The sequence below is a fragment of the Nyctereutes procyonoides genome, unplaced genomic scaffold (genome assembly GCF_905146905.1).
Source record: "Nyctereutes procyonoides isolate TBG_1078 unplaced genomic scaffold, NYPRO_anot_genome, whole genome shotgun sequence".
In the NCBI taxonomy this organism is placed as follows: domain Eukaryota; kingdom Metazoa; phylum Chordata; class Mammalia; order Carnivora; family Canidae; genus Nyctereutes; species Nyctereutes procyonoides.
This window is the reverse complement of record NW_026575052.1, coordinates 69769245-69797063: the sequence shown is the minus strand read 5'-3', so window position 1 is coordinate 69797063 and position 27819 is coordinate 69769245. Positions and strand designations below refer to the sequence as shown.

General features: G+C 43.0%; 1 protein-coding gene across 22 annotated transcripts in view; it reads left to right on the top strand.

Annotated features, from left to right (window-relative positions):
- KIAA1217 (KIAA1217 ortholog) overlaps positions 1-27819 on the top strand; it is a 465513-nt gene that overhangs the window by 375070 nt on the left and 62624 nt on the right. For 18 of the 22 annotated variants that reach the window (XM_055331014.1, XM_055331029.1, XM_055331028.1 and 15 more), the window contains one exon: positions 455-548. In XM_055331014.1, the coding sequence (XP_055186989.1) occupies positions 455-548 (94 nt within the window). Of the gene's footprint in view, positions 1-454; positions 549-9563; positions 9822-23682; positions 23738-23873; positions 24034-24304; positions 24559-27819 lie in introns of those variants that run through there. The other 4 variants (XM_055331022.1, XM_055331026.1, XM_055331025.1 and 1 more) reach the window with 4 other exon arrangements.

Sequence of the window (27819 nt, the reverse complement as noted above, 5' to 3'; positions counted from 1 at the left end):
GGAAAAACCATTTTCCTTTGTGTGCATTCATAAGATAAGCAGAAAACCAGGTGTTTGGGCAAAGTAAACTATTAAATATTTAAATATTAACCAAATCCTTTTGAACCTATTGTAAATATTGGAGCTTTACAGTCCCTAAAAGTGTTAGCTTTCCTTGCTTAAATCTGGAAAGGGAGTCCACGTTCACCTGTATTTGTGGCTGGAGGATCACAGGGAAAACAAGTATTTTTCCAGAGGAGCAAAGACAGGAAAGAAAAGCTGAAGTCACTTTTCTCCTCTTCCTTATTTATTTTTGCCGATTTTATGTTGAAAGAACTTTTTGTCCAGTTGACAGTAGACGGCAGTTGGATTGTCTATTCACGTCTTTTACCTGATCCTGCAGAGATCAGGCAAAGGGAATGGCCAAAGTAAGGCTCCTTTCATCTGCCATAGTCATTGATGTGTTTGATTCCAGGAACATTCAGGACAGATCGCTCCTCAAAGTGTACAACAAGGACCCTGCACATGCATTCAACCACACGCCGAAAACTGTGAACGGAGACATGAGGGTAAGTGTTTCTGTTCCATTTCTAATTTTATTTGATGGGTCAGACCATCCTTTTTTCTGGCACGGTCTCCAGATGCTATGACACCTCAACACCGGGTTTCAGGGCTTCTCACCGCTCATCTTGTCTGATGATTCATGATTTGTTCTTGGTAAAGAAATCAGGTTTCCCAGACATTTGGGGCAAAGGGACTGAAATAGAGCCTGACGCATCCTCATTTATCTGTAAGCATGGAGTTTAGTTGTGTCCTCACTCCAAGGGGATCCTGAAAATCTTTGTCTAAAAGCATTCTTGGTCCATGTACATTAATTTTACTCAGAGGATCTCTTGCTATTTTTCCTCCAATTAAAACAAAATTAGCACACAAACAACAACAAACCCCTGTAAAATTCCATGTAGAACCTATTAATATTCTTATATCAGCTATTCCAAGCAAGCCTTAGCATTCAAAATAAATTATTCACCTTCTAATTCAGTACTATTTGCTGCTGTACTGTATTAAATATTATCCAACCTTATCTGAATCACGTTCAAGGCATAGTCCAAAAATCTGCATGATTTGGGAGCTGAAATTCTCTAGATTTAGATCATCTCAGAAGATTATCCAAACGTTCAAAGCACACAGGGATGTTTTGAAGAGCAAAGAACAGGGAAACAGAAAAAGACAGATTTTAAAATCATATTAATGCAGGTTTGCTAAAAAGGGGATGGAGTTTCTAACAATAGAGCCACATTGCCCTCCAGCTGTACCTCCTCCCCACCACACACACAAATTTAGAAGTTGCTGCACCATTTTCTACCATCTTTTCTGAGGCTTAGCACTCTGCTGCATGCTGGAGTTTAACTGGGAAAAAAAGTAAATGAATATGTTTTCTTGCCAAAGAAGCCCAAGGCACTGCCTGTCCTAGTGCTGTGGTAGGTAGCATTCCCAAGGTGAGGTTGTCTCTGCTTCCCGACAGGGTGTATCAGTTTGCTATTGCTGCTATAACAAATTAATACACGTTTAGTGGCTTAAAATGACATAGATTTGCTATCTTATAGTTCTAGGGGTCAGAAGCCCAATATTGTCCTCAGTAAATTCAAGGGGTCATCGGCAGGCCATCAGCTTTCCTTTCTGGAAGCTCTAGAGAGAATGTTTCCTTTTTTCCCCACCTCCTAGAGGTCACGCACATTCCCTGCCTTGCAGTCCCCTCTTTCCATCTTCAGACTCAGCCAAACAGCATCTCCCTGACTCGCTTCCATGATCACATCTCTAAACCTCCTTCTTCCACATTTAAGGACACTTGTGAGTACATTGGGCTCATCCAATCTGCCACAATGATTTCCTTATTTTAAGGCCAACTGATTAGCAACCTTAATCCCTCTGTCTTGTGTAGTCAGGGGTTCAGCAGCTTAGGACGCAGACATCCTTGGGGGACCTTGGTTCTGCCTACCCCACACAGTGTATGAGCTTAGGACCAAGAGGCCAGGAGATCCGATAGAATGCTGGAAGAATTTCTAGGGAATTCTGGACTGGAATATGAGTGATGACATTGTGGGATCAGAGCCCACACTTGGGGAGGAAAAGGCCTCTTACGTCCTCAACTGCTGCTTTTTTTTTTTATGTCAGAAATGATGTGTGATTTGAAGTGAGGGCTGTGTTGCTACTTCAGAAAATCTAGGATTTTGAGGCTTATTTTTAGCTAGTTACACTTTAAATGTAAACCAGCACCACGTGAAGACAGATTGAGTCATGCTGATCACGAAACACGGACTGAGTGTTACTGTATCCTTGCTTTTTATTATTTTGTTATTCTTTCTCAGCTACATTCATAAGAGGCTTTGTTCCCTTGGATGTCTTTATTTTTTTGATATGTCTGGCCTTCGAACTGGAGTTTCATGGTACTCTGAGTTCTGTTTCTGTTATGCAGAGCCCACACGGGGACCCCAGAATCGCCTCCGAAAATCCTGTTTATGGTGGGGGGAGGACACCTGTTTTAACTCTTAAGCAGATGTGGTCCTGACATAAGGACCAGCGTGAGCATGTGGAGACTCAAATATCAACCATATGGACAAAGCCCTATCAGAATTCTTGCCCTGGGTTTCAGTCAAGTTCTGCTTTTACTTTTAAACGAGACCCTAACAATCTGTTGGTGTGGCCCACAGCCTCCTTCAGACAGCATTTTTGTGTGAGGAACTCAGCTGTCGGCCCCAGATGTCAAGACAACAAACGTACACCATCCAGCCTACAGACACGCTTTTAGGTTTCCGAGACGACAACTTTAAAAACGAGAAATAGGGGATTCCTGGGTGGCTCAGCGGTTGAGCATCCGCCTTTGGTTCACGGTGTGATCCTGGAGTCCCGGGATTGAGTCCCACAGCAGGCTCCCCTCCTTCTGCCTATGTCTCTGTCTCTCTCTGTGTGTCTCATGAATAAATAAATAAAATCTTAAAAAAAACAAAAAAAAGAAAAGAAAAAGAAACAAGAACTAGAACCTGGCTTTGAAAGCAACGAGGTGCCATCAAGCCTGCAGTTGTCACCTGGTCCCTCTTCACAGATTCCAGAAGCTAACAGACATGAAATTCCTTCAGCCTCACGTTTTGGCTGTGGAGGTTGGAATTCTCGTTCCTTCTCTGTGAATGTGGCTGCCTTGCCCTTAAAGGAGAGGAGGCTTTGCTGAGTCCGGCCTGGAGCCCAGCTGCGTTACCCCATCACTTATGGGGAAGAATGGAAGGAGAGAACAGAGCAGGGATCAATTGTTATAGACTAAACCAAGCTGCATGATGGGTTGAGGGAAGCCTCACCCTTCCACATGTTTGCAATGAGTGCGTGGCCATGAAGGAATTTGATGATAACTCCTCATACGAGGCGGTTATGCACGCAGCCCCACACCTGGTGTCATTGACCCTCAACCTGCGGCCCCCAGACTCAGCGTGGGACAGCCCGCCCACCTGCCCACTCACAACCGGTAAACACACATCTCAGGACAGACACTGGTGGATAGAGCAGAGGCCCAGAAACAGGGACACCAAAACCCAGAGGTGGCCTCCGAAACTGCCCTTAAATGAGGACTTTCAGATCTTAACCTGTGAAACCAGAGAAGACCTGAGACTGAATCTACAAGAATCACCAGAGCAGTTTTATGATGGTGGTGGTGTTCCTCAGGAAGCGTGTTAAAATATTAAGTTTGAGGCTGTGGGCCCCAGAGCATGCATAGAATATGTGCCTTGTAGGGAAAACATGTGTCTTGTTTTCCACTTAGCAGCTAGCTGAGCACTTTTGAGGCGAGTCTATGGAAGGAGACTTGCGGTTCTCTGCTGGAACTGAGCACTCCCGGGTCCTGATTCTTTGCACGTGGGTGCAAATCACCCTGATCTAATTTAATCACAGGGCTGTTGTTTCCTTACAAAATTAGATAGAAAGCTTTGAAATTTAGCTCCCAAGGGATTGAGCTCACCATATGGAAGAGGCCCTCTTGCAAAATTAGGTATTCACTCACAGGGCTGGTAATTCACAAATGTACAACTCAGAGACGAGCCATTCCATCTTGTGGCTCTCGGAGGGTACCAGTGACTTCCCGTCCACCAAATCCAGTGGCTTTTTCTGCAGTTTGGGGGCTTTTCCACCTTCTAGCACACTTTGAGATGACCTCCTGAGATTTTTGGCTTCCATCATTCAGTTCTTTCCCTCTTATTTATCTTTCATTTTTACTTAGATATGACAGCTCCCAGATTTTCATTTAGAACACCCTCCCCAGAACTGGCCCTACATCTTAAATTTCCTAATACCAAAATCAGTCCCTGCATCCCAGGCCTCTTTTATTTCAGCTCTGCCTTGATACCAATAAATGGTCTTCTTAGAAACCTTGGTTTCTATTTTAAACTGCCATTTCTAAATCTCTTGCTTACGTTCAAACACATCTCAGCCTGCTTCATCCACTAACTCTTCTCCCTCCTGCCCCTAAATGGTCTTCAGTATGCTCAAGCGGACTTTACCGATGCATGTGTGTATGAATTTGCTTTTTTAAAAAATCTGCGTCCTTTCACTTGTACTGTTTTTTTTTTTTTAAGATTTCATTTATGTATTCATGAGAGACACAGAAAGAGGCAGAGACACAGTCAGAGGGAGAAGCAGGCTCCCTGCAGGGAGCCCGATGAGGGACTCGATCCCAGGACCCTGGGATCATGCCCTGAGCCAAAGGCAGGCTCAACCACTGAGCCACCGAGGTGCCCCCAGACTTGTGGTTTTAATCTTACTGCTGACTTAACCATTATGTCAGCATGGATGACACTTGAAATTATAACCCTAGCTCTGCCATTTCTCTAGACTCCAAGAGCCCAATCTTCAAATTCCAAGTGGCTCTCTCCATATGAATATTTTTCCAATGTGTCCATTGTTTCCCATTGAAGAAAAAAAATCCTATTTTTTTTTCTCTTAAGTCTTTTTCCTGCTTGTTTTTTTCTATTTTTATGCAGGGTAGAGTGACATTGATGGGGGGTGTATGTGCATTTTGAGGGGCGGGGAAGAAGAGATTTAAAAAGTTGAGTTATCAGTGATTCTTAAATTGCTTAACTTCTGTTTCTCAACACATCCCTCAGTTACCAGAACTGGTCCAGGCCATTCAGCAAGGCCTCTTACCAATGCCCCTTCTACCATTGCCACCCCTGCTGTCACGACAACCAACTTTTTTGAGCATTTACTGAGCACTCTTCGAGGTGATCTCATTTAATCCCCAAGACAACATTTTGAGGCAGGTATTGGTGTAAGCCCTTCTATTAACAGCTCAGAAAACAGTTGTTTTGGTATGTTAAGAAATTTGCCCAAGACCGCACAGCTAGACAGAGGCAGAGCTGAGATATGAACCCAGGTAGGTGGGCTCCAGATCTCCAGCTCTTAGCAACACTGCTCTGCTGCTCTAGTTCTAGCGTTCAGTATTTTTCTAGCAATCAGTCATGCAACAGCCTTTAGCCATGCTCCCAGTTCTCTTTACCCCAGTCCAACAACCACTTTTCCAGCCATCCCCCCAAGCCCACCACACAGAGCTGATGGTCAGTATCACCTGCGTCCAGATACCCAAGCAGAACCTCCTCACAGTTCTTACTCTGGGTATCTGAAGTGCCCTCTCCTGCCCCACAGATTCACCATTCAAAATTCCTTCCATCCAATATACTACAGGACAACTGCCTAATCCCTTCAATAAACCGCTGGCCTGAAAAAAAAAAGTGGGCGGGGACACTGTATGTTTCCCAAGTCACGTCTATACCATAACAACCGAATGCCATGAATGCACCATGTTGGGATGCTGATTGGAGCAACCAACTGTAAAAGATATGTTTGAAACTCTTTGGGAAATTTGAACATGTGTTAGGAATCAGGTGATGTTAGGGACAACTGGTAATTCTGTGGGGTATAATAATGGCTTGGTGGTTATGCTTTTTAAAATGAGACATACTAAGTATTTACAGGCAAAATGATATGATGAATGGGATTTGCTTCAAAATACCCCAGCAGAGAAAACCAAAACAGCAGAGAGAAGTGAAACAAAGTTGGTAAACTGCTGAAAAATGTCTCAGGTGGATGACAGGAGTTCACTAGATTATTTTCTCTATTGTTTCTGAATGGTTGACAATTTCCATTTTGAGATGTTAAAACATAAAAACTTGTTTCTCGAGGCCAAATAAAAGGCCACCTACCTGATGAGCCTCTCCCTAATGCTTTGACACAATTTATCTTTCCTTTCCTGGGGCATGTTGCACGTTGTCCTGTTGTTATAACCATTTAAGTGCATGTGCATCTCCTCCACAAGACTAAATTCCAAAAGTGCAAACCATCTTGTGTTTGTTGTGTTCGCCTCTGTATCCCTCACAAAGTCAGCCGCGATGCCTTACCGATGGTGAGTGTAAACACAGAATGCATTGAGTACTATCACGGTAGTGCTGCGATTGCTGTATTATTCATTTTCTGTCATTAACGAGAACCCACTGTAAAAATATCTCTCTGTTCTCATCACCAGAAATAGTTGTGCTTCTCCTGGTTTATTTTTGTCATATGGACACTTTGGATCTTGAAAGTGATCATTTTCCCTCTTTGTGTTGCTACTCTAAGGCTTAGAATTAAATGTGTGGCCCGCCCACAACAAGCGTACAGGCATTTGCCGCGTGTGTTTTGTGTGTTGGCTTTGTTCCTGGCCTCTCTTTATAATTTTCCTACTTTCATCTTTTTTGTCGTATGCTCCACTTTTTGACTTTTTAGAGGCAAAACTGTAATAATTTATGTGAATTCTATTAATTTCTTTGTGGAGCCAGGCAGGGTACAAGTAGTATTCATTCTATACCATTGTTCTTCTGGATGTAAGATAACAGACCTTTTTGTATCTACACAGCAGGCAGTGTGTTAACTACTTTGTATACTGATTAGCCAGTAACTCTGCAAAGTAGGTATACTGACTCCATTTTTCCCGATGATGCAACTGAGGCCAAATGAGTCTTTCCCAGGCCCACACAGCTGGTAAATGTCAGACACTGGATTTGAACCCAGTTCTTTCCGACTCTCTGTATTCAGCTATAGCCTTCCTTCCTTGACAATTTGTCAAAAATTTTTCAAGTTTTGAAATGCTTTCCTAATGAGATTTTAGAACACATAAAATATCCTTTCTTAATATTTGTTTCACTTCTTCTGTTTTAGAACTTTTAAAATAGATCGTATTTATTTATTTGAGAGAGAGAGAGCATGCATGAGTAGGGGGAGGGACAGAGGGAGAAGCACACTCCCCGCTGAGGAGGGAGCCCAATGTGAGGCTCGATCCTAGGACCCTGGGATCATGGCCTGAACCAAAAGCAGATGCTTCACCAACTCAACTCATGGTTGAGTGGCTCAACCATGCTGAGCCACTCAGACACACCTGTTTGTTTCACTTCTTAACTCCCTTATGTGTCTATTTCATGGCTTCTTTTTATATTTAACTTTACTCCATTTTGTTCTCTTTTAGCCAGATATCCCATACCCACCCCCCAAAAATAAAAGAAGAAGTATATGTCATTTAGTATATGTGTCTGAAGTGGCCATGCCAGAGAACTCTTTTTCCCATGAGGCAGTGTTCTGGTTGAGAGGAAGGTTTTGAGGTTTGGGAAGGGATGAAGTAATCCTATAGAAATGGAAGAGAAGAGAATCTCATAGAAATGGAAGTTCCTAGAAGCACTCCTAACTAACCCTCTTTCAAGCATTCAAGGTCCTCTTTCTCCACCCACTGTCAGCAACAGTGGTTTTAATGACCAGCATTCATGATATACCGACTCTGGGCCAGGTACTGTGCTGAGCATGGCCCTTGTATTCATTCTCATTTGATTTTCCAACATCCCAGTGTGAGGGGAATTCTTGTCACCCCCTGTTTTCAGATGTGGAAGCTGAAAATCAGCGAGATCAGAGAACTGGCTTAGAGCCACACCCTTCCATGGTAGAACTGGATTGGGAGCCAAGCAGGCCAAGCCCAGAACTGATCTTCTTGCTCACTCTGGTGGGCAGTAGGTCCCACACTACTGCCTTTACCATCAGTGTCCATGTGACACTCATGTGTGTAGACCTCACTCAAAAGCCACCATCTTCATCAGGACTTCCCTACCTCCTCCCTTTTCCATGCCTTTCTGAGCCTCCACAGAACCTTACCTGCCCACCTCCATCCCTTGGCCCACTCACCATCTCCTGCCTGCCACTGACACATCTTAGGTCCCTTCTAAATCCTAAGCCTTTTTGGGGGTGACAATTCCTAACCAGCTTATCTTTGTGCTCTCTATGTTTCCCTCCAGCAATGAGGAAATTCTCATTAACTGTCTAGATGCAGAAGAGGTGTCCCTTCAGCACTTTTCCTATCGCAGACTTTCAGTGAACGCCCCATTTGCTGAGACCAGTACAATGATGATCAGTAAATATAAATCTGAGTTGGCCACACATCCCCAAGCTGATCTCAGTGATAGTTTCTGACCAAAAGGAGAAATAGGAATATCTGCCTGTCCTAACAAATTCCCCATCCTCTCAGTATAATTTTACAGCAGCTAGCAACCGTAAACTTTAAGATGAGAATCACAGATTTGTGAGATTGAAACAAGTGTTTGTCAGAAAGGTACACGTTAGCTGCTTTTTAAAAGTTTATTTTCAGAAGTTGAGTTCACCTGCGGTATAAAGTAAGCTAGCCTCTAGGTACCAAATTAAATAAGACAGATCTTGTCGTGCTGTATTTATAACTCAGTAGGGCACATCTTACTTGCAGAATGAGTGTAGTATTTCCAATACCTCCAAACTCAACGAAGCAGGACTGGTGATTTTAGGGCAGTTGACCCAGCTGCAGGGTTCACTGGTTCACTCACCCAGCCATGATGGGTGATGCTGGCGAACGAGTGTGGCCCTCACAAATCTTCTAATCCCGAAAAAGGTCCGAAGTCAATAATCAACGAGTCAATAACCAGTCATGATGCAGACATCTGGACGTTTCCACGTCAGTTCCAGGCTCTGTGAATTCCTTGCCTCTGTTCTACTATTTGCTTGAGTTGACACAGTGGAACCCACTTGAGCAATGCATCTAATTATTGCCCCCTCTGTACCATGCTTTTCTGACAGGCAAAAAGATGTTTATGTTACAATTGGCAAGGAATCACTCTTATTGAAATGATTAGCGAGGCAAACACTTTTTAATACAGTGGCTGTCCGAACACGGTGGATATTTTCTTCCTCCCTAGCTGCTCCCAGTTAGATTTTATTTTATTTTCTAAGAAGCAAGGAAGGGTAATATATGCACATCTGATATGCAGCTTCCAAGTGATACAAATCTCATCTTTCCTGCTGTGTGGCTGCTTGCTTTTCCTTGCACTTTTTTTTTTTTGTCATTGAGAGGTTATGACAACATGAGCCATATTGTATTTATAAATATCACGTGTTTCCTTGATATGGCTTGCAGTTTCTGCCAGACAGAACACATGGAAGAAACATTTCTCGTTAGCTCAGCATTGGTTTCAGTTATGCTGATTTCCGGGACAGGAAAAATGCCTTCCTACTCAGATTTAACTTTCATAGAGTAGAAACAAAACCTCTGAATGTCCGTGAAATGGTTTTAACAAGGGTGGATACTGCTCCTTTAAACCACATATTTTGACTAAAAGCTTCCTTCTGTAAAAAAAGCCCCAAGCCTTGCATTTAGTCACCATAAAGACAGGCAGTGCTGGAAGCGTTCGAGAGATGGGTGGTTTGAAGGTCTCTGCAAGTCTAGAAAGTTTCTTCTAGAAGAGAAAGGGTCCGGAAGATGTAAGGTAAGAACTGTACCTTTATAACAAAATACAATTTGCGGAATATTTTTGTCATGCGTTGGGACGTTTACCTTCAACTGGGTCAGGTCTTCCTGTATTTCAGTTCAATTCAATGAGGAATTAAAATTCCAGGCTTTTAATTTTCACTTCTTACACACTGCTTAGGAGGAAACTTCTTTGTTATTGGCGATAGTCTGTTTAAAAAAAAAATAAATTACATTCGACTGTCTTCCATCTATAAATCTTATGATCTAGTTTCTGTTTAACCATATAATTTATTTTCTTAACCATATAATTTAAAAAGGATATAAGGTGTCAACATTATCTGCCAGTAAGATCTCACTGATGTATGTGTTTTGTGACCATTTTCAGTGTTTTCATGAAGATGTTGACTTGCATTTAGTTTCTGAGACAACTGTAGAAAATTTGAAGATGTGATAGCAGTGGGAGGGGGACTGGAGTATGTGTCCTTCAACATCCTAGGGAAAATTATTTGTTGTTTTTTTCCTTGGGAAAAAACTTTAAATTTTAAATTAAAAATAGCCCTTGTATCTCCGTTTTGACTTTTTTTTTTAAAGAAATACCACTGTAAGCTTTATAAGTAACATGTAAAACTTCTAGTTTTATATAACAGATAAATCCTATTATGTCAGGCTTGATGATTGCCTGAAAAGTCTTTGGCAGAAATCATATGTACTTGAGATGACGATTTTCTCTTATTTGTGCACTAGTTAGGTCACAATACTTTGCATTTTTTTTAAAAGGAATTTGGTAGAGCAGTGTTTCCCTTTAAAGGTTCATGTGTGCATGGATCTGCTTATCCATATTCCTGTGGATATCTTTATCATACTCTGGAGATGAGTTAATGTGCATGAAAAGTTGTTATCTAGTGTGGTCTAAATAATACATAGTATTTCATTTAGTCATCAGAAAAACTCGACTTCCTAGGTACAACTAGACCCATTTTTAGATTGGAAAACTGAGGTCAGAAAAATTAAGTAACAAGATCACACACTCGTAATAACAAAGTTGGAGTTCAAACCCAGGCGGACTCTCTTGCCAGTAGCTAAGAGCTCCAAGTCTGGAGTCAGACACAGACAACTTAACTTGAAAGTAATGATTACAAATAAGCAATGCTTTTTTTGACTCAGGAGAAATTATTTTGTACACTTTGGGAGGGTTTTTGATTGGTTGGTTAGTTGGTTGGTTCAGATGTGTAGCATCCAAAACCTAATATCAGCCCAATAGTCTTTTCAGAGACTTGGTTATGATTCCCTCGGCGTGAAACGAAAACACTAACCAGTAGTTAGTGTGGGGAGGGTTTTGGGCAAACTACCCTTTCCTCTTTGCTCCTTCCTTCCTTGCATCATGAGCTGTGTCACTCGAAAACTGTTTTCATATACCCAGAGCAGGGAGCTTATTCGTGAGCTTGATCTAGAAGTGAGAAGGTGTCTTTGAATGGAGAACTGCCCACATGTCAGGCTACAGCCTGTCAGGCTTTCACAGCAGAGCTACTGCGGGGGAGGACGAGAACAGTGAATAACATTGAAGGCAGAAGGTTCTAGAATCTGCGCAGCCAGCGGAGCCAGCTCAGGACCGGGACTGTGACTCTCCTCGCCCGCTCCTGGAGACTGAGGCATCCACTCAGCCACAAAAATATCCCAGTGATTTGTGATGCAGAGTAATTATTGCCGACAGTGTCAACGGGAGATGCTGCTGCTCATCACAGCCCTGCTCTTGGGCTTCGGGACCGAGACAGCTAGCTGCCAACCCCACTTCTGCATAAAATCCAGGAGTGAAAGTTGATTGGGACAGGACCTTCCTTTAGCAGGGACCAGGGTCATTCTCAGGAGTCCTGTGCCAAGGTTGGGGAGTTGGGGAGATGTTTACACCGCACTCTCTACCCTTTGATATCTAAACCACATCCCTTTTCTTGGCTCTTGTAAATACAGATGTTAGTGGAAATTGCCTTTGACTGGGAGCATATGTCCTGCTGTTCTTCAGGTTGTAACCCCAGCACCTACATGCTGCTTTCTTCCTGGGGGTTGGCTTTTCTGTTTTCCCTGTGGGTCCCCATCAGGGTAACCCAGACTATAGGAAATGGTTTCCTACCGCATCCACGCCGGCTCCCTCTATGGATGGGAGGGACCTCCATGGTCTTGCCCTGTAAGAGGGCTTCCAGATGACTGTTCTTTTCATTACACTATTTCTAAAATTTCTCAGGTGAGCATGTGTTACTTTTATTTAAATTTGTGTGTATGGCAGGGGAGCACACATTAGCCTTTCACAGAGAAAATGAATGTGTTCAAGGTGCATATCAACTGGTGGTAGGGTGTTTCCTCTCAGCCCTGCTTTTCTTCCCATCAGGCCAGTGATCCCTTTGCTTGCGCGTAATTTGCAGGAGCAATACTATGCCTGCGACTGTAGATTTGTGACTGAAGGGATACCTGGTAGTTGGTGCAACCTCAAGAAACAGAAAGCCTGCCTTATTTGGAATCGTGGGATTTCAGAGGTGGAAAGAAGGTCTTACCCATCATCTTTTATAACCCGTTCACCTGTCAGTGGGACTCGGGAGGCCTAGCATGGTTAGAATGGCTTGGGGTAACAAGATCACACAATAAGGAAGGGACAAATATAGGGCTGGAGCCCCAAGCCACCTGTCCCTCAGACCAGCCTTTTGCCTATTGCCAGCACTTCTGTGCTTTTGTCCTGGCCTCTTTGGGTCCCACTGGATTGATTTAGGAAAATGTTGTCTGTCTGGCTTCTTGTAGGCAGCCATTGTTGGAGATGAATATAACCAGGCTTCACGTCCTCTCCATGGCAGCACATGTCTATAGTGGGACCAGAGCTCATTAATTGGAAATGCATGGGCCTAGACCAAAAATAAATGGATTTTGAACTAACCAGATTTAGATGATCCAATATTTTTATTGAGGGAGAATAAGCCATCAAGTCAACTGAAAAACAGCAGCTGCTTCAAATTATGAGATGCTTTGAATAAAACAATACATATTGGCTTAAAAGGCTTGTATTGTATTATAATGTTATTTTGAAAAGTCAGCCTCTTTGCTAAGGAGTATGGCTCCTGCCATGACTCTGTTTAAAACATTAATGTATTACTGCCCAGAAGACTTTCAAAGTTGGTTTTTACTTGGAACCAGTGATTTTCAGTGGCACGTAGAAAAACAGGTTTTTACATTTTAGTAATTATATTATGTCTTCATGAGTATTAGAGAGGACAAAGAACCAGAGAGTTAATGAACATTATTGCTTTATCACAACTAAGTAAAAAAAGAAAAAAAAAAAAGTCAACTTGAAATTGACTTAAAGAAAACCATTAATGGGTAATAGAGCACTGTTGGTGCAAGGAAATGGCCAAAATGGTGACAGTATCTTATTAGCGAGTGAAGTGTAAAGACCAAGGCTTTAAGACAAAGGATGACACGGGCTTGTGAGGACAGAGCAGAATGTCATTAAAGATTGTATCGTTGAAAAAAAATGAACTGTTTCGATGTCAGAATCAAAACTAATAGTTGTTTAAGGGTTCTCAAGGACTCCAGCACTTTGTTATTTGGCACAAAAGAAGAGTTGTTCATTAAATCAGTTTTGTGCACATCTATTTATTTGAGGCCTCTCCAGATAAAAGGTGTGAATACCCAGTGTGCATTTAAGCTAGAGGATGCCTTCTCATTGTTCAGGAAGCACTAACTCACTCCATATTTCTGAAATACAGAAAATATGTTTCATTTAGTTGGTTGATCAACACATGTACTTGATTTCTTTCTTTACATTTTTTTTCTTTTCCTGTGAAATCAGAGTTCATGCTTTTCCTTCTTCTGATTTAACTCTTTGAACCTGTATGTTTTCATTTGCCCTGCATATCACAGGAAGAGCTGCCAAACAAAAACCCAAACAATGATAAGAAGTCGTAACGATGTCGATGATGAGGTAATTCGGAAATAGCAGGGACCTGTTTAAACTTCAGTGCATGTTTTTCATAAAGCAAGCCTCCAGAGTATTGGGTATCATGGTCAGTCTGATAGATTCATCGAGGAGGAACGTCTATGACTGTTCCTTGCACTGACTTACAAGAAGGAAGGCAACGGATAGAACATCCTGTGCAAGGTGGACTCCTTGCAGTAGGAACTGAGGGAACATTCTGGATGCATATCCACAAAGTGGATACCATTTTTGCTTGCCTTTAAAGCAAATCTAAAAATATATTTCCTAGCAGCTGTGTAACTGCAAAACAAAAAACTGCTCTACTGCAGTGCAAATTACTTACTAGATATCTCCAGGGTTCCGATCTTAATGCTTCAGAAATTTGCTTTAGATTTTATTGTATATATTTAGACCGAGGAGCCTATTAGCTTGCGATCTAGGAGAACCTCTACATTCTCATGAAAATGAGAAATGTGCCACTGTTGGCAACCTAAGGCTATAATTATGTTAATCTGACCATTTTAAGACTGAAATATGTTGTTTTAAAATGTTTCTGTATTTTTATTATTCGTAACAATGATCTGAAGAAATTTAGTGAAATGCTAATAAGTTTCTATTCAGTATCACTTTGTGACCAGAACATAAAAATGAGTCAAATGGGGTATTTTGATATGTTTAATTTTGACAGATAATTTTTATCCAGAGATATGTACTTCTATATATAGTGCATCTTAATATTATAAAAACTACCAAAACCTTTTTTTTGTATTTTAAATACAGATACAGCAAACATATGCATAAGGCTATCTTGACATATGAGTTCAGTAACAGCATTTCTACATCTACATTAAATGGCACTTTGCAAAAAATAAATAAATAAATCCTCACACTTCACTGTACAAAAAGAGAGCCAAAAACTATTTTTTGAGCAATATAGCAAGAGAAATATTTTTCTATCAAGGACTATCCTAAAGTACACAGATTTTACTATTTCTAACCTAAATATGGGATGAGACCAGAATGGACAATATAATTGAAATTCTAAGAGCATCCAAAAACTTGTGTTTAACAAATTGGTTCAGCCTTGCCCTCAACAATCAAGACTTTTATTCTGGCCACAGGCACGTTTCATTCTCAAAGAGAGGTACTCCCAGGTAGCAAGCTGCGAAAGGAAGGAGAAGGACCTAAAGCAGAGATGCGAGTAACCGCCCATCCCATAATTTTTAGAAATAATTAAGATTTGAATATACTTGTCATGTCAGCATAAAGTGCATTGGAAATCTTTATCTAGCCTAATCTGGCTTTAGAATCCCCAATTAATTTGGGAATGGGAAGGAGGAAAAGCACTTCCTTGAATGTGAGTCCACAGCATATAACTGGGACTTTCTTCTCAAGGATATGTCTTTGGAATAGAATACAGCATGGCGCACCTACTTTCAGAATCTATATCCATTCTTTCTTCCTGTGAGCTCTTGTATCTCAAAAGGAGAGTGTGTCTTTCTCATCACGCTCCTATGAATATATTAAAGTGACTATTACCCATTCTGTTCATTTTACTTTCATTTGAGTGAGCCCAGGAATGCTTGTGGGAGACTTTAATGAGAACCCATGCTGATCATGTTTCTCTGCACGCAAAGTTATACCAGAATAATTCTGCTCACTTGATGTTCACAGAACTAGGAGGGTAAGCACAGAAGGTATTCCTGAAGCAACATGGTATCAGAACCAGAGGCTCAGAAAAGTTCTGTGGCAGAGCTACAGTCATGGCGGTGAGACCACAGACATGATCCTCGGAGGGCAGGCTTTTCATTGATAATCCAGCGCTCCTTCTGCCACAACCCATCCTTCCTTGGTCATCATGGTGGGGAGGAGTGCTGATGGAAGAGGACCATTCAACCTTTGAAAAAAATTTTGAGGGGAAACTAATTTGTGGACTGCAGTCTGTTGAAGGAGAATATGAGGATGAGGGTCATGAGAATGAAGCCAGTGTCTCACTGTGCAAATTGTACGAAACTCCCTCTGTCTGTTTATTCACCCATGTCTTCCTATCTTCTCTGGGAGGCAGTTTACCCTAATGTTGCTTTTCAGAGAAGGGAAGACAAGTAAGAGAAAGGATAATACAAAAAAAAAAAAAAAAAGAAGGAGAAGAAAAAGACTGAGATTGGGTTGTGTAGTCGGGGAAGCTGAGGTACTTTGGGGTCATCCTGGAGCCTCTTTCTCCTTGAAGTGAGTTGAAAGCTCTGGCTGCTGGTCATGAACTTGGAAAGGCTCCGCAGATGGCAGAGCATTTTCTTCACCTGTCTTGCCATCCATGTGGCAGAGCATTCTTTCCTTTCAGGGGCAGTGTTCTGGGGTGGGGTTGAGGTACAACTAGAATATGTCTGCCCCCTTGCCCGATGTCGGCACTCTGTCACATGGACCGTGACTTCCTTACATTGGGTCACTGAGCCTGTAGCCCATCATGCTTGTTACTCGCGAGCTACCCAGATTCAGGAACCCAGGGCTCCCCTCGGAGTGTAGGAATGCTCAAAGTCCAGCAGTCCTTGGGACACAGGGAAGCAGATCTCATCTCTGAGGAGGTAGCTTCTGGCAGCCTTGGAACCGAGTGGGGAAGCGGTGACTGGCTAACCTCCCCCAGCTGTCGAGCAGGGCAAGGCCGGGCAGGGCGTGGGTGGAGACGCTTGCCAAGCCCAGCCTCGGGGTATGCACGACTCCCAAACTGCTTGTCTTTGAGGCTGTTATTTATCCAAATAAGGAGAAGTGGTGGTTTTGCTGACCATCTCAGATTTCGCAGCCATGTCCACTGGCTTGCTGGCTGACTGATCTGATATTTGAACTGAAAACACCAAGGTATTCCTTTGAAATGGAGCACTCTGGTGGGGCTCATGGGTGTCCTGGAGTCATCATTTGGAAGGTGGTCCCCCCCCCCCCAATTTGTAGATAACTGGAGTATGGTCTGGTGTCTGTGGCTGCTCTCCTGTGTCTCTAACATTCAATACAGAAGACTCTGTTCAGGTATTTCTGACCCTGATTTGAGATGGAAAGAATACTGATCTCTGTGATCCCTGAACCACCGCCTTCCTTTGATGAGTGTTCAGAGAAGGTCAAGTCTCCACACTGATTTTTTACCACTGTAGTATGAGATTTTTCTGGCACTTCACAGGTCCTGGCCCTGGTATTTGCCTTTGGGTAGGATACTTGAAGTCGTGGGGCCCCAGTTCCTCATCTGTAAGATTGGGATTATGATGTTTATCTGATGGGAATCCACTGGGAATTAAATGAGGTGATTTTGGAAAGCACTTGGTAAATAGGAGGTCTCCAAAAATAACCGTTCCCTTGTTACCTTTCCATCTTCTCCTGGCAGATTTAGATGAAAATATTTATAGAGAAATTATAGATAATTATCTCTGCTACCCAAAGTTTAATAAGGTCAGCTTTCTGAACTAGGATTTAACCAAACCCACAGTGGAATGGAGATTTCCATGTGAGCTTACCACTTCCCCTCTACTCCCTAGAGCAGTGGGTCTTCAAGAAGTTCCCTGGACCAACAGCTCAGCATCACCTGGGGATCTGTTAGCAATGCAAATACTCAGACCCAACTCCTGACCTGCTGTATTGGAAACTCTGGTTGTGGAACCCATTAACCTGTGTTTTATTGAGTACTCGGCATGATCACAATGTATGTTGACATTGGAGAACCGCTTGCTGTTTGGGTCAGAGCTCTACTTACCTATTCCTCCAGGGCAGTTGGCCTTCCCCACCTCTTGTCTCTAATTAGCCCGTACTTCCTGCTTGGAATACCTAAGAAAGCAGCCTTTTTCTTATCTCCTGGAATTCTGCTCATAATTTATGGATTCACTTAAATCTCACCTCTTCAGAGAAGTGTTCCTCAACTCTCCCAGCCAGAAGAATCCTACTTTTGTATAGATTCTGAGAGATTTGTGTATTGCACTCATTTAATACTTGCCACAGTTATTCTTGCTTCGTCTTATTTTGAATATTCATATACATGCCTCGGTATCCCTACTAGAATGTAAGCTCTGCAAAGGTAAGAGGTATGTCTTAAAGATCCTCTTTCCCTCATCGGCCTTAACCATGGGCTTTGTATACCTGGTGGCTATTCAGTTACCATTTCATGGACATACAGAATGTGATAGTTTAGAGATAGTCTAGATCAGAATTCTTGTTTATATATATTGTGAACCTGGTGTTACACACCTGAATCAGAGTGCAAGTTCCAACATGCTCCATTGGCTACCAGAAGACACCCCAAATGGGGGGCATTTGGGGCCACTGACTTGGTCCACACTGACAGATGCTCTTGTGTTCTTTGCCACAGATTCCCTGAAAACAGATGCATTTTTTTTCTTTAAGATTTCATTTATTGATTGATGAGAGACACAGAGAGAGGCAGAGACATAGGCAGAGGGAGAAGCAGGCTTTATGCAGGGAGCCCAATGTGGGACTTGATCCCAGAACCCTGGGATCATGCCCTGAGCCAAAGGCAGGTGTTCAACCACTGAGCCACCCAGGTGCCCCACAGATGCATTTCTAAAAGTATATTCATTTCATTTATAAACCTGAAACCTTTTAGATTCTTTGATAACTAATGAGAACTGGGCAAATGGATGAGCCTATATAACTGTACAACACAGGGCATCATTTTCAGTCTTACGCAAAAGAAGTTTCTCAGCTCACACTCAATCCACCTGGGATTCCCATAGAACTTCTTTTGGTTTGAGAGTTGCTGCTGAGAGGAGAGCAATTGGCTCTTCTGAACCCACGAAGAACTGGCACAAGGGCTGTTTCCATCCAGATCTGCATTGCTGTTTTTCATGTTTATTTTGAGGAAAGATTGAACTTGGTGGATTTGTGAATTATTGTCTTTCAGCGTAATCCTCTGGGGCTCTTCAGCCTCACATGATCCTTGCTCCTTTTGACACATTAGCTAATATCGTTCAGCTGAAGGTCAAAATAACAGCACAACTAAAAAACTTTTCATCAGAAGCTACCTATAAAATCCTCTTTTAAAACTGGTTCTGCTGACATAGCTCATCTCATGTTGTGTGTTTGTTCTGTTTTGTAATAAAGCCAACACATGTCCTCCTTTGATTGATATGAAAACAGACAGGGGGGTGATGCCCTGAGAAGGGCCATGATTGTAACCGGGGTCCACAAGGTTGACTCCAGAAAAGCTATGAGGAAAGAAGGAGAGGTGCTGAGGGACATGAAGTGGACCTGAAGAGGTAACACCTATCAGGGAACATTCGGTGCTAGGACACTAGGACTGCTCGGACACTGCCACGGGAGTCCTGGGATGTGACACAACAGTGACAGACCAGGAATGAAAGACCATTTGTTTTCCAGCTTGGCATCTACCACTCATCGATTTGTTTACCACCGTTTTCTCCACTGAAAAATATCTATTGTTAAGCTGTGGCTGTAGAGCATAAAATCCTGCATAGATTGTCCTCACCGTGCTGTGTAAGTTGAGATATGGTGAGAATGTGTTATATTGTCAAACTGAAATATTTTTTTTAAATCCTTACACTGTTGTCATGTGACCATACTGTAGCTATGTAGTAGCGTTGTATCAACTTTTTTCACTTATAATCGACTCAGTTTCCCTGATGAAAGGTTAGAGGAGCATAAGGTACAGTGATAGAATTACAGAGCCTCATTCAGTGACTTATGCATCTCTGAGAGGTGTGGTCCAAGGACTGGCACTCAGTACTGGGATGGGAGTCTTAGTGATAAAGAATGTTAATCAAATTAGGCCTACAGGGATGCCTGGGTGGCTCACTGGTTGAGCATCTGCCTTTGGCTCAGAGCATGGTCCCAGGGTCCTGTGATCAAGTCCTACACCAGGCTCCCTCCAGTGAGCCTCCTTCTCCCCTTGCCTGTGTCTCTGCCTCTCTCTGTGTCTCTCATGAATAAATACATAAAATCTTAAAAAAAAATGAGGCCTAGACATTTTGTCCCATAAGTAATCTGGCATCTATGACTAATATATGTGTGTGTATACATATATGAGTGTGCATGTGTGCATATACATGTTTACACATCTATAACTAGTGGTGTAGTGATATCTGTATAGTGATTATTAGTGATACAGAATATGTATCACTTTTTAAAGATTTATTTATTAGAGAGAGCTCACATGAGGAGAGGCAGAGGGAGAGGGAGAGAAGTAGACTCTGCTGAGTAGAGATCTCGACGACTCAGGGATGGATCCCCAAGATCGTGATCTGCGCTAAAATCAAGAGTTGGATGCTGAACTGACTGAGCCACCCAGGTGCCCCTACACATAACTTATTTTGAGGCAATAATAATAGTAATCAAGGGAGTGTCTGGATAGTTCATTCCTAAGCCCAGGTGAGATGGCTACTGTTCTTTTCCTTTGCTGTGAAAATCTGGATCAGAGAGTGAAACAGGTGAGGAACTTCTCAGTTCACCACACACTGCACACTGAAGGTCAGAGGTTAAGCAGAGAAAGCCTCAGTAGTCTCTGCAGGGAAGGCCTTGGGGGGCAGGACTCCTCTCAGAGCAGTATACCGTGTTTTGGGGGACACTGGATTTCACACTTTAGGAAGAAGCAGTGAACACAGTAGCAAGGCTGAAGATGGGCATTCTTGCAGCTTCTCTGCTTTGTCTTTGGGCAAAGTTTCTTTCTTCTTTTCTTTTAAGATCTTATTTTTAAGTAATCTCTATACCCATTATGGGGCTCGAACTCATGACCCTGAGATCAAGATTCCCATGTTCCACTGACTGAGCCAGCCAGGCTCCTTTGGGCAAAGTGCTTAACTAATCCTTACACTTCCATTTCCTAATCAATCAAATGGGAATAGGAACCCCTGATCCATGCATTTCCCTTGGGTTCTGAGGCCCATGAAATAAAATCATGAAAGCCCTATGAATGGGCACCTGGGTGGCTCAGTGATTGAGCGTCTGCCTTTGGCTCAGGACATGATCCCTGGGTCCTGGGATCGAGTCCCACATCGGGCTCCCTGCAGGGAAGCCTGCTTCTCCCTCTGCCCTTGTCTCTGCCTCTTTCTGTGTGTCTCTCATGAATAAATAAATAAAATCTTAAAAATATATATATTTCTTTTACAGTCCTTTATAGAATAAGGACTGTTGTCAATAAACAAAGCATAAGTATTATACATTGCAGAGTGCATGGTGACAAGCTAAATAGGAGTTTAGAGAACAGTCATAAAAGGAAAAATAAAGTCGAAGACACCGAAAAGTTCTATTTGGGTGACAGAAATGACTTACCACTAGCAACAAAAAAATCTAGAAGCTCCAGAATGGGAGTCCATACAGGCCCCGAGTGGATGCGTAGGGACATGGAGATGAGACCCGAGGAGTTATTTGCACTATCTGTTACAAGTGGTAGAAAGAAGATACCATTTTACAAACTGTAACTATTTTAGGTACAAAAGGAGGTTGTCCTTGGCCTGGATGAGACAGGAGTATCCCAGAACAAGATTGAGTATCGGTGAGCGAAGCACATTTTTCTTTTATCTGTCCTACAGCTCCACACAGTTACTGACTGTGGCTTGGGAGTTAAATGATTTATTTAACATTACTTTAGTGTGTTCCAGACTGGGATCTTTAATCACCATCGGGCACAGTGTTAAGTCAGCCAGGGGCTCAGCAGAGTTGCCCCTGTCAAAATATTTGTGGGAATTACGCTCATCTTAAATATAGCCATCAGCTAACCAGTGACTGGACCATCTCTTTCCTGAGAATTAAGTAATTTTGGCAACAGTCTGTCTGTCTCGTGTCTGGGAGACATTCCATTTATGATCAAATGAAACATTAATAGTTTCGCTAAAACCTCACAAATGACCGTCTTTCCAATTTTAACAGTGTAAGCAAGATGAACTTGAGATTTTTTCCAACGTCATAATTGCTTCCCTTCACAATGCCGTCTTCGTGCTTATAAGCACATTTCAAATTTCCTTTTATCATATGTAATTTTTAAAAAGCCAATAAAGAAATGAATGAGAGAGAGAGAGAGAGAGAGAGAGAGAGGAAATAGAAATAAATTTCACAAGACTGTTAGCCTTACCAGAGCATAAAAATGATTTCCTGTTGAGGTAATGCTGACTATTTACTAGCATGTTCTTTTTTAATACTAACTCAAAAGAAATAAATTGCTTCCACTTTGCTTATAGTGCCAGTTAATGAAAGGAAGAAGGAGAATCAATAGTAGAACACTTAATACACCACTATGGGAAGAACAAATCAGCAAATGCTGCAGCATCCCAGGGCAGGTCATGCCAAGGAAGGCAGGTCATGCAGAAAGGACTCAGTGGGCGGGGACTTAGTGGTTGGCCACACCCAGACTGAGCCAGATTTCCTGGTGAGTTAGCCTGAATGAGCTGTTCTCTGGAGGGCATGAGCCAGACAGGTGAAGCTGAGTCCTGTATGGCACCAGCATATTGCTTAGGAAATTAGCCTACCTAGTTCCGCAGCTGACATTCTAGGACCTTAGGATAGCGAACCCCGCCTAGCCCCCCAAGGATGACCTGTGTGCTTCTTACCAGAGGTATAACTCATCCTGATTCATCGCAGCATTGGGCCAGCTTTCAAACTCCTGACAGGGAATTACAGCTCTCCCTAATGATGAAGCCATGCATGGAGTCTCCAGACCATGCCCTGAAGCATGTAGAAAGCAAAAGGGAATTGCTCTGAATGTGACAGGGAGGAAAAGATGGGAGAGGCAAACCAGACCTTCCCTCACCTTGCACCCCATGACCTGCATGGCACCAGGGTCAGATGAAGCCACCTGTCTCTGCCGTGGCTGACATGGACTTGTGTGATGAGTGTGCTCAAAGCATAAGCCTTAGTGAAACAGCAGTGAGAGCTCAGTGTGTCTGTTTTTGGGGGTGGGGGGGGGAATGACCCTGACTGCACAAATCCATTCATTCTCAGGACCAGTCCTGCAGGTATAACAGCAGGTAAATTAGTACAAGAGCCATGCTGCTTAGGATGTCTGCATGCCATGAAACAGGGTCTTTGGGGGTGTCGTAGTGGTGGGAGCCTGGCTCAATCAGACAAGGGAGACCAATCCCGACATCCCCCTTCCTGGAAAGCGTGTGTTTGACCCAACAAACAGAACCTGCCAGATGTGTGCCAGATGCGTCAGGGGCTGATAGTGTGTGCTTCCCGGACTCCAGTGAGAAATAACAAACTCTCGCTGATTAGATTAAAGATCGAAGCAGGGGTTTTCGCATTCCTTCTACTCTTTTCTACCTCTTAGGTGGCATCTCTTGCAACCACTTCATCCGAATATTGTTTCTAATGAGACAGCTTAGAGGGTGACGCTGTCCTGTGTGCCATTGTCTCCCTCCCTTAATAACCACAAAGTGTGGTGACGACAGTAAACAGTTTTTCAAGAAACCCTGCAGCGCCAACTGGATTTAAACCTGGGAGACGTCATGGAATTCTTTGGGTCAGCAAGATGAGGCCTCGAAAAGCCTTAAGATGTTTGAAAAATGCACAGGCTTCCCGGAGCGTGGTGGTCGGGTGTGGCACGAGGCCAGTGGGGCTTGCTGCCCAGCATCTTGAGCTCCTGGCCGCTGCATTGCCACTTGGGTGGCTCTTCCACTCAGGTGAGTCCCTGGGGGCTCAGGAAGGCTGGTGGTGATCACACAGAGCCTACCTGCGAGCTAAGGAAATGCTTTTCCTCCCTCACCTTTTGTTAGTAATGTGTTGATACCTGTCCTCTGCTCAGCAGCGCACAAGCCACTTCTTGTCGGGAACACATACGTTCTCTTGCCCGCTGGCTCCCCTGCCGCAGAGCAGCTGCATTGACATCAGTTGCCGAAGGGGGGGTCTCTAGAGACTGCCCGGGCCTCACTCCTCCTCCGCCTGGTTGAGGGTGGGGCAGAAGGGCTGTGGCTTCCTTTCTCGAATCCTCTCTTGGGGCATCGTTGGCTAGCCCTCCTTACCTTTCCCTCCTCTTTCAGGTACGTTTTCCAGAGGGATCGCTACTGCTACTGCTTGCGTGGTGCTGCGCGGGCCTGGTGAACGGCTGCTACCCAAAGTTCAGCTCGGTAAAGCCAAGCTGGTTAATTAATAGACAGCCGCCTTCATCATCTTTATGCTCTCTTTCCTCTGGTATAAACCAGGGAGCGGGGAGGCTCACGTTTCCTTCACTTGCCAATCCACCGACTTGAGAAGCCAGGCAGCGGGATGAGTGTGCGGGCTCCTGGTCTATCTAGATTTTCACAGCAGAACTCAAGCTGAGCGGTGGTCCAATACGGTAATTAGCACACTGGGTTGTCCGATGGCTTTGTGGTGGCTGGTTGTTTGCCTTAATCAAATCGAGTTTGTGGTTTTTCCTTCCCTGTTAGCCCATTTACCTAGGCCTCCCAGAGTTTGCTCGTTGGTGTGTGTTTTCCGTGTAAGCAGTTGTTAAAGGCCTGAGTCACCCATGAGGTAGCCTGTGGTTGGTTTGAGCTAAGATTACCCAGTGACTAATTTCCAAGGGGAGGAGAAATTGGCTTATCAGGGGGAGGACTACTTTTCATCCATGCCCGTGACAGCCTCGTTCAGAAGCCTGGGTAAAACACAATGGTCTTTACTGGTGGTAAACACTCAAGCTGGGAACATTTTACGACCTGGGGCCTTTGCAATTTCTTCCCTGAAGAGAAAGCAGTCTAAAGTATCCAAATGTGGAACTGAGGATTTAGATGAAGCCGGCAAACAAAGGACGCGCGTAATTGGGAGCTGAGCCAAAGTGTTTTCTTCACAGCGTTAGTTATACAGGTGATTTCCTTAAGAAAAAGTAAGTGGCTTTAATTCTTTGAGGATGAGAGAGTCCCATAAGAATCCTTCTCAGTTTTGTCCAGTTACTTCATTGTGTGGTCCAATTGAGTGGTATGTTTACAAATTCTAGAACTGGAAGGGTGGGGTTTGAAATATAATAAACTGTGCATACTACTCCCTTTCCACAAAGAATATATGTATTTTAAATAGTCCGCAAAGAGACATGATTACATGAGACAGTTTCCCAAAACGATTTGAAATAAACATTGTGTATGCTAGGGTTTCCCCCCCCCCCAGAAATAATTATAAGAGTTTTGCCCCTTCTTCTCTTGCGTTCAAGAAACTTCTAAGTAAGTCATGTTTGGTTTAACTTACTGGGTTTTGGAGAAATGAAATAGAGATAGGTGTGAGGATTCCTAACTCAAATTTCAGATAATTAATTTGAAACTGTCCCAGATTTCGGCCCCTCGGAAGTCTGAGCCATACAGCTTACTGAGGTCTGTACCGTGGGCAGGGACAGCAGCCTCTCACCCAGGGCTGTGGTGCTGGGCTCTGGAAGAAACGTTACTGTTTATAAGAACTGGAAGTGCTCAACCAAGAGGGAGTAGGGCTTTGGACAGTCATGGTAGGAGGGACAGACGATCCACCAACAAAGTAGGTGAGTGACGGAGAATAGTCTAGTTCATACATTGCCAGTATATCTAGTGTAGATAAATGAGCATTCTCTTTGTCTGGGCCAAGGTGTAGGCAGATAGAGATCCATGTTGGATTCTGGTCATGTATTAAAAGAACTTTTATTCTTGCATTTGGGTTCTCTTTTTCTTGCTGTAAAATGAAAAATCTTCAAGGCTCACATAAAGACAGGAGTGTTGAAACCACCTGGGACTAAAGTATCGGTGATATAATGAATGCAGATATTTTGAGAGAGATGAGATGATAAGGAGATTAGAGAGACTAGTGGAGAAGGCAAGCTGGCATATGAAAGAGGGTGACAACGGTATGGGATGGGTGTGCGTGTTTTGCTCATTTATTTTACTTTTAAAGTTTGCTATAATTTTCTCCTAACTCAGACCTCTTAGGTCTGCAGGAAGAACTCATTATGCATTTAATGCCATTTCTGTCCTCATTGGCCAAAAAAAGACCAGTTAAACACCAAAAAAGGACTGTAGGTGCCTGATTCCAGGAAGGTATCTCGATGGAAAGAACACTAACATATAAGGCTGGGACTTTTTAAAACTATGTATCATAGAATCTTAATCATCATCCTGATTGTCAATCAGACAGTGAATAGCTCATAGAGTATATAAAGTCCACTTTATATTGGAATAGTAAGTGGTCTCCTTGAGAGCACACAGTAAAGACTTGAAAGAGATTCCCTTTTCATCTTCCCATCCCTTCTGCCTCATTTTAAGAGTGATTGCCTTTACTTTACCCATACATACCCTTTAGTGTCTGAACCAAAGTTTTCAAATTTTAAAGGTTCACTCTGGTTGTAGGTTTCAAACATTTTCCCACTATATCATGGAAACATCGTGTCATTCTTTTTCTGGGCTCTCTGTGGAGCTGAGGATGAAATTATCATGGGTTCCTTTTAAAACTCAGTCCTGGAAAGTCAGTCATAGCTTGGCAAAGCGAGGTAAAAATTCTGCCAGAGTCTTCCAACTTCCAAGACACCCCGATTGATGGAGATCTGTTCCGTCAGAGCTGAATGCTTGTATTCACCTCCATTGTGGGTGACTCAGGTGGACAGTGATTCTTTCAGTGACCCTGTTGGGTGATGGAAAGATGAATTTGAAGTGGACAAGGTGAGGCTGATAAGTAGCATTACCATCAGGTACATGATGCTGATTGTGCAGGGCTAGGATCCATCCTTGTTGGCCAAAGTCCCATTCTGGTTGGTAGATTGGTACCCATGTCATACTAGCTACTGGCTGTTCAATAAATATCTTGACTATCACCCACATTCCCCTATGAGTGCAGAGTGTATCAGAATTATTGTTAATTGCTACATTTCCTTTTAAATTCATCTACACATGACAGCAAGAAAGTCCAATGAAATTTTTTTGGTGTTTTATTTTTAAAGTTAGTTATATCATACACGTCCTAACCATTTATTTTCACATCACCAAGCACGGTGTGTTTTTAAAAAATATCTATGCAGGCATTTCTGTTGTTTTTTAAAAAAATTACTCAACATTTCATTAAATTTTTTTAAAATTTACATATTCTTTTCATTAATATTCTTTATCCTTCTAGACAGTTCTGTACCACTCTGATTCTTAGTGTGTCTTCCTACTCTCTTGCCAGAAAAAGGGGGGAAGAATTCACTGTATGTTAATTGAGCTCAGAATCCCCCAAATCCTGATGTAATCTGAAGCCAGATAAAGAAGACTGCAGTTTAGATGGTTGTTTATCTTAAGTGGGTTCTAGACATTTGAAACCTTTTTTAAAAAATTTTATATCAATAATGACAATGGTACCTATCATGTGTTGCACTTATTTGCCTTGACCACTGCGTTATGCTTTATACTCATGTATGAATCTGCATGAATTTACCTTTACCTTCGTTTGAATTAAATTTTGCATTGTGTGGTCTGATTGCGTAGCCCATCCCTCTTGTATTTTATGCTCTGTAAAGCCCTGCCTTGTTGCCATTTTTCTTTTCACTGAGCCTTGCCTTGTGGAAGATAGGAAGGAATAGTTATTTATAGAGGATCTGTATAGATCTACTGCACAGCTTCTGTCATTAGGTTGCTCAGCCATTGTGGAAGGGGATCAGGTGTATCATGGCACAGTGACCTTGGGAATGCCCTCCTCAGGTCTAAGCCCTGAGCACCTGAGTCATGAGGGGTCCAGCGAGTGAGCAGATAGAGGACCATGTTGGGCTAGAGTGTCAGATCTGGGCCACATGGAGCAGGGGCACCTAGAGCCCAACCTTGACCCTCACCATTGGTTTGGATCCATGAGGGCCATGGATCCAAATGGATCCATGGAGAAATGAGGAGAGAGTCCCAAGGGTGACAGCCTAGGGATGTCCCAAGTTTGGTTTAGAGCTGGGAACAGACTAACCTATTGTAAGAGTGTGTGTGTTGAGGATGTGGGACTAGTGAAGATAAAATTGTAACTGTGTATGAGGAGCCTGCATAGTCTGTGGTCCCTGGAAACAGTTGGCCTCCTCAGGGGACTGAGGAGCCAATACAGTGGTGTTCAGGTGACACGCCCTCACATGGTTCCTTTCATTTGCTCCATATTTGCATCTTGCTTGCATTTTTTATTGGTT